The sequence below is a fragment of the Lipotes vexillifer genome, unplaced genomic scaffold (assembly GCF_000442215.2).
Source record: "Lipotes vexillifer unplaced genomic scaffold, Lipotes_vexillifer_v1.1 scaffold299, whole genome shotgun sequence".
NCBI lineage: Eukaryota > Metazoa > Chordata > Mammalia > Artiodactyla > Lipotidae > Lipotes > Lipotes vexillifer.
Genome location: NW_006784347.1, coordinates 2793996 through 2801298, shown reverse-complemented (window position 1 = coordinate 2801298; position 7303 = coordinate 2793996). Strand labels below are relative to the sequence as shown.

Sequence of the window (7303 nt, the reverse complement as noted above, 5' to 3'; positions counted from 1 at the left end):
GCCCCGGGCCCAGCGCCGCGGCCGCAGCCCCGCCGCCGCCCCCGCCGCCGGGGACATGTCTAACCCTGGGGGCCGGAGGAACGGGCCCGTCAAGCTGCGCCTGACAGGTGAGGGGGTTGGGCGGGCGGCAGAAGCCGGGCCTGGCCGGCCGCGGGGTGGCCGAGCCGGCGGGGGGATGCCTGTGGCCTTGAGAAGGGCCAGGGTCGCGATCAATGGTGAGTGGAGAGTCGGGAACGTGGGAAGGCCTAGTTCAGGGAGAGTAATTGCAAACCACTCTGCCTTGTTTGGAAATTCTTACAAAAGCCAAGGGTGACTCGGGTGTCTTTTGTTGGCGGGGGGGGGGGTGTCCCCCGGTTGGAATTCCTGGGGGATTTGAGGTCGAAAAGCCTGGGCCGAGAAGCACGGTTCTCTCCCGGGGCGTCGGGGAGCAGCCCTTGGGCTACTGCCCAGGTGGGGTCGTGGAGGGGATGAGGAGCTCCTGTGGCGGGGATTATTGAAGCCGGCTGCTGACTGCGCGCAGTAAACACTCCTTAAAGATGGAGCGCTTAACGGGAGGGTGTGTGTGTGTGTGTGTGTTCCCTCGTTGTTAACTTGTTCGCCCACTTGTGCCCGCGTTTAACGGGAGGGTGTGTGTGTGTGTGTGTGTGTGTGTGTGTGTGTGTGTTCCCTGGTTGTTAACTTGTTCGCCCACTTGTGCCCGCGTGCAGAACCTTCCCTCTCTGCTGCCAGCCACAGCAGCCGGTGCCGCACACCTGAAACGCACGGCTTTGAGAGGGAAGGAGACTGAGGTTGACTTTTCCGGTGTGTCTGCCTGATCCGACGACTCGGGCTCATTGTACCCTCTGTGTTTTGGAAGTGTTTGATTGTAGGGTAGCGTGTTTGGGGTTGTTCCTTGTAGGCCGCAGAGCTTGTGTCTCACTGCTAACTCTAGACCTGCTTTAAAAACACATTTTTTGGGTCCATTTCTAAGTACGTACTCAGACTTTAAGTGAAGTTTTCTCTCTCTCCCCACTCTCCTCTTCCCTTTTCTAAATGGAAAAGAATGTCTGGAGGGGTTGCTAGGTAGCAGGCTTTTCTTACAAAGTGTTTATGATTTCAAGTGCATGAAATCTTTAACGTTACAGGTACGTTTTGCTTACAGTGCCATTTTTGATATTCTTACATGGTCGTGTTACCCCAGTATAAGGAAAAATTATTTGGGGTTTGAAAAGTGTAATGGAAACCAGTGTACTTATCCTAGTTTCAGTATTCATTCTTAATTATCCACGTTGATATTCAGATGTGTGGTGAGAAAGGTGGCTTTCCTTAGAGAATCTGTGTATGTGTGTGTGGGTGCGCATGTAAGAATAAACTGTAATTATGTTTGCCTCCGCTAGACTTTGAGATTTATATGGACTAATTTTGTAATTGAATGCTTGTGTGTCACATCCCAGTCCACTGGCTGAACTTTCGAGATAAAAACTTGCAGTGAATTAGGTATTTGAGAATTTAGCCTGACTGTATATGTTGGCTGCAGTTTTTAAAATATATTACTTTCATGACAGTTTTACCTTCCTTAGGGAAGATTGCAAAGAATCATTAACTGAGTGGTTCTTAATGGAAAACCTGGATTGGGAGATGCCTGTCTCCCCTACTTCCCCCCATTCAGTTTCCTTATTTTCTTACGAAGCAATGGAAACCTTTATAAGGGATCTTTGTTGCTTTAGAGTTTATCTACTCTATCTGTTCCTTTCTGGAGTCAGTCCTGTGTCAGTGATGGTGGAAAGAACCTGTGATTCCAGGTGTGCAAAAAGTATCAGAAATAGGCTGGTGGCCACTTAATTCCTTCTAGGCTGTATGCACAATAAGAAAATGAGGGAAAAAACAGGGATTTTGATTTTCTGCAGAATGAGTTTGAGGTTTTTCGTGTGACTCAACAGATCTTAAAGGGTTTATCTGTGGTTTCCTTACTGAATATGATACATTATAAAAATTCACGAGTAAAGTTAGGAGAAAAGATTACACTTATTCCCTATCCCTCCAAAAAAATACTGGGCTAAATTTGTAGAGTAATTTTGTATTTTTAGATTTTTCTGAGGAATTTTAAATACACTGTGTCCCCTTAATTGTAAAAACAGTTTGAGATAATCTCAATTTCTTAAAACCATTGGGAATTTGTCTCTGTCATATTTTAAGAGAAAACTATTCAAATATTAAAAACATCGCCCTCTCCATTTTGGTTACGTATGGTGGATTTTCTTGTTTTGCCAGGAAAGTTAACATGTATTTTTTCATTTTTGTTCATTTACAGATTAGATGGTATAGATTTTAACAAATAGATTTCAAGAGCTGGATTCAATTAGCAGCTTTTTAGGACATAAACATTAAAGAGTTAGATGGAAAAGATTGTTTTGACTGACTGGATAAATGACAGGGCTGTGTTTGATGTGCGTCCAGGAATTGGTCTGGAGCTGGTGCCCAACTTTTCAGTCCATCTTGAGAAGCCAAATAAAATATTTAACCTAGGCCTCGTTTTGTTTTAAAAAAAAAAAAGTTGATTCTTTGTTAAGACCTTAAGAAATGTTTGGCATACCTTTAGACTAAGTGTTTAACAGTTCATTTAGATTCGGGTTCCATAAGGGAGGAAAATTAAAGCAAAAAAAACCAGATCCCGTAGTGATTTTTTATTTGGTTTACAATACACTTGGGCTATAAGATGATTTAAAGTAATTGTTCTTTGCTTTAAGTTAATACCATACTAGTATTTTAAATTTATAGACTGTCTTTGATTCCCAGGTACCTTATGAATTGTAGTTACTCAATTACATCCTTAACGTAGAGTTGCCCCTTTACTGAAAGATGTAAACAGCTCTTGCATGGTGTCTGTCTGTCACACACATACATACACACACACACTCTCATACACACACTCTCACACATACATACAAACTGAAGGAGAAATATTTGAACCATGAGATCTCTGCCCACAACAGATATTAAACTTTTCCACATGTTATTCCTGAGACCACAGTCAACTAGCAAACTGTTTAGTATTTGTTGATGCAAAGAAGGAAGGGCTAATTTAATCCCAAATTTGAGATTCCTCAGGTCATTGGTGGTTAAAATCTGATTTGGTCCATCAAGCTACTTCTATTTTTTATGACACATTAACACTTGATCATTAAAATGGGCAGTATGGTAAAGCTATCAATTTCAACTAGTATTTGTAGAGCAAATTGATTATAAAATGTAAAATTTGTATACATTATACTTATGAATAGGCTTTTCTTATGATGGTTTGGATAGAAGATATTCTTTGATGGTAAAAAAAGTTGGGGGTAATTTTTTATATTACTGTTTTTTAAAAAATTAATTAATTAATTTATTTATGCCTGTGTTGGGCCTTCGTTTCTGTGCGAGGGCTTTCTCTAGTTGCGGCGAGCGGGGGCCACTCTTCATCGCCCTGCGCGGGCCTCTCACTATCGCAGCCCCTCTTGTTGCGGAGCACAGGCTCCAGACGCGCAGGCTCAGTAATTGTGGCTCACAGGCCCAGTTGCTCCGTGGCATGTGGGATCTTCCTAGACCAGGGCTCGAACCCGTGTCCCCCGCATTGGCAGGCAGATTCTCAACCACTGCACCACCAGGGAAGCCCTATATTACTGTTTTTTAAAACCAAAGGCTGGAAAAAGCAGTTAGTATAATTTCTAATATTTAAAATTCTTAGATATGGAGAAATAACAGATTACTTCTCCAGAACATTTATTGCAGACCTTTTTGTAATTTAAATGTTTTCGTACAGTGCTTCTCATGTTCTTAATTTATAAAACCCTAAGCAGTAATGAGGTTAACCTTGTCTATAGCTAAAGGAAAATTACCTTTAAAAGTCTCACTTTAGATATGCTGGTATCTTAGTATTGTTTTACTGCATATTTTATTGATTCAAGGCTTTAAAAATTACAACTTGATCATACCTCGCAGTTTTCTAAGTGGGAATGTGCCTGTACACCATAATGACTTGTTCTAGGGGCGTTAGTGATTTGAATGTCCCCAGTTCATTTTTTTTTTCTGAGGAGGAAGCCAATGTGGCTTAGCTCCTTCCTTTTCTCTTAGGTTTCTCTCTTCTAGTCAAACCTTCAGGCCGGGGGGCTGAACCTGCCTAGGTGCTTCATGTAGTTTGGTTTTCATTGGTGAGTAAAGTGAGAAAGCGAGAGAGAGAGAGAGAGAGAGAGAGAGAGAGAGAGAGAGAGAGAGAGAGAGAGAGACAGAGAGAGACAGAGAGAGAGAGAGACAGACAGACAGACAGAGAGAGAGAGAGACAGAGAGAGAGAGAGACAGAGAGAGAGAGAGAGAGAGAGATGTTGGTTGAACTGTAACTATCACAACATACTAACATGTAATTAATTTAGCATGTAATTTAGCATATTTAGTATATAACTCAAGTTTTCAAGGTAAATGAAGATCCATGCTTTAGCCATGCAAGGTTTTAATTTTAGCTATTTTTGATGTCTTTTAAAGATTTTGAAGGCTTTTAAAGATGTAATATGCCCTACTCCTTTCAAATAGACCATACTTAACAGAACTTAATGTTTTATTTGATTCAATATCATTATGAATATAAGTTATTGTGCTGTTGTAATGTGTAGTACAAGGATATCGTCATGGTATGTAGAGAGAACCGATTGACTCTGGCTGTATGGTGACATGTTTAACCCTGTTCTTACTGCTTTTTCTCTCTTTGCCTTTGTTTTTTTTTTACTGTTACTTTCTTTGCTCTAAGAAAGATGAACCCTTGAAATGTACTGTTGTAATCAACATTGTTATGTGTTTCTGTATGAGGGACATGTACTGAATGCTTATTAAGTGCCAGACACTGTATTAAGTTTACATCTGTTATTACTTTTAATTCTCATAATAGCTTTAAGAGGTAGGAGAAATAGGAGAGGTTAAGTACATGTCAGAACCCAAGCTGTCTGTCTAGAAAGCCTGTTACAAACTTACAGGATTTTGTGTGGAAAATAAAATAATTTCATTTATTTGGAATTACCCTTGTCCCTTGAGATACTTGCTTATCTTTTAAGGCTCAACTCAAGGTACCCTTATCCACAGATCTTTCCTTGACCTGTGTTGACCTTTCCTCTGTGACTAAGAGGCTCTTCCTCTAGCATCAGACCTAACTCAATGAAGGGCATTTGTTGTCTGTGCTGTAAGCTCCATGAAGGCAGAATCCTGTTTCAGCATGCATTAAGAGCCTTTTGGCATTTTATTTTGAATGAATGCTGGAGACATAGAAGTAATTCTGTGTAGTTTTATGCATGTTTTTTATGGCTGATGCACTGGGTGTGAGTGGCAAGAGGTGAGGCTTGTAGACAGGGACCAACCCATTTTAGGACCTTGTTATATTTTGTCAAGAAGTTTGATTTTTTTTTTAAGGTAGTGGGAACCATTGAAGGATTTTAAGCTTCAATATATTTGATGTTTAGAAACGTTAATCTTTGGGCAATAGGAGGGATGGACTGGAATGGCAACCACGAAGACTGATTTTAGGATAACCAGTTAAGAGAATGCTATACAACAACCATTGTTCATATTTTTTTCTTGTTTTAACTTTTATTTCCAAATTCTGTTATTATAGATAATTTGTAAACATCTTGGTATGGATAATTTTTTTTTTTTTAAGGATTGTTTTCTTAGGATATTTCCATAGAGAGAGTGCTGTTGCATTAAAGGGTGTGGATCTTTTTAGGTTCTTGATTAATTTTTCATCAGACTGTTCCCTAAAAGAATTGTGCCTGTTTAGAGCAGCACTGAATAAATGTGTCCCTCTTAATATTCTATTACAAGAATTGGCTCTTGTTTTTTAAAATGTTCGCTAACTTCATGGCATATAGTATTTAACATTTTCTTGTGAAGTTGAATATTTTCCTGTCTGTTTACTAATTATATTTCTCTTTGTTGCCTTGTTTGGTCTTGTCCTAGTTACCACTTAGGCCATTTGTGTTTTTCTTAGTGACCTGCCTGAGAATTAAAAAAGATACTAATCTTTTGTCATATTTGTTACAGACGTTTTCCTCAGTCCGTTATTTGACTTTTAATTTTGATCATTTTTGAAAGAAAAATGATTTTGCATAAATTTGTTACTTTATTTATTTATTTTATTTTATTTTAAAAATTTTTTTATTTTTTGCTGTACGCGGGCCTCTCATGTTGTGGCCTCTCCCGTTGCGGAGCACAGGCTCCGGATGCGCAAGCTCAGCGGCCATGGCTCACGGGCCCAGCCGCTCCGCGGCATGTGGGATCTTCCCAGACCAAGGCACAAACCCGTGTCCCCAGCATCGGCAGGCGGACTCTCAACCACTGCGCCACCAGGGAAGCCCTAAATTTGTTACTTTAGGAGTCAAATTTGTCCAACTTTTCCTTTGTTTTTCCTATCATTTCTATACTTAGGAAAACCCTTTTCTTCAAGAGGCTTAGTAAATATTTAAGTACATTTTATTTTAGTATTTTAAAAAATGGTTTAGGAAGATGTTTCCCCCCAAATTGCTACTCAGTCATCTCATCATTATTTATTAATCAATTTTTCCTTTCCATAGTGGTGTGATATCTTTTTAGTTATGTTAACAAATTAGTTATAATAGTCAGATTATGTCTTGTTCGGTGCCATACTCTTCATTATTGTAGCTTTATAATTTAGTTTAATCTCATTGTGCTAGAAATTTTTTTTTGCTGTTTTTACTTATTTGCTCTTACACGTGAATATTAAAATTGTTAAATTTAAAAAGAAATTTCATTGGGATTGTAATAAGAATGCATTAATTTGGGAAAAGGAGGCATTTAAGTGTATTTAGTTTTCCCACCTAGGAATATGCTGTTTTTACGTTTATTTAAGCTTTTGTTCATATTGCTTAGGATAGTTTAATAGTTTTCTTCCTATGTTTTAATGTAATGCCAGCTAATTTATATTTGTGGCATATCCATTGTATTTTCTAACCTTAGTTATTGGCTTGTATTTAGGATTGCAGTCATATCTATTTTTGCTTGATTAGAGCAACTTTGCTGAACACTAAGCCTACTAATATTTCACTAATGCTAGTTTTCCAGGTATCAGTATTTGGCATTTTTTACAGTTGAATGCTAACGTTAAAAATTTTTTTTCTTTTGTATTTTTCCACTAATACATAATTAATTGAACAAAGTGAAGAATTTTGTGTTTGTTTTAGAATCGTTTCTAAAGGCATTGACTTTTTTTTTTTTTTTTTTTTTGGTACGCGGGCCTCTCACTGTTGTGACCTCTCCCGTTGTGGGGCACAGGCTCCGGACGCGCCAG

At 39.0% G+C, this 7303-nt stretch overlaps 1 protein-coding gene across 1 annotated transcript in view; it reads left to right on the top strand.

Moving 5' to 3' along the window:
- The first annotated feature begins 53 nt into the window (after positions 1-53).
- SMURF2 (SMAD specific E3 ubiquitin protein ligase 2) overlaps positions 54-7303 on the top strand; it is a 118317-nt gene continuing 111067 nt past the window's right edge. The window contains exon 1 of the mRNA XM_007456781.1: positions 54-107. Within this exon, the coding sequence (XP_007456843.1) occupies positions 56-107 (52 nt within the window). The 5' untranslated portion in view covers positions 54-55. The remainder of the gene's footprint in view (positions 108-7303) is intronic.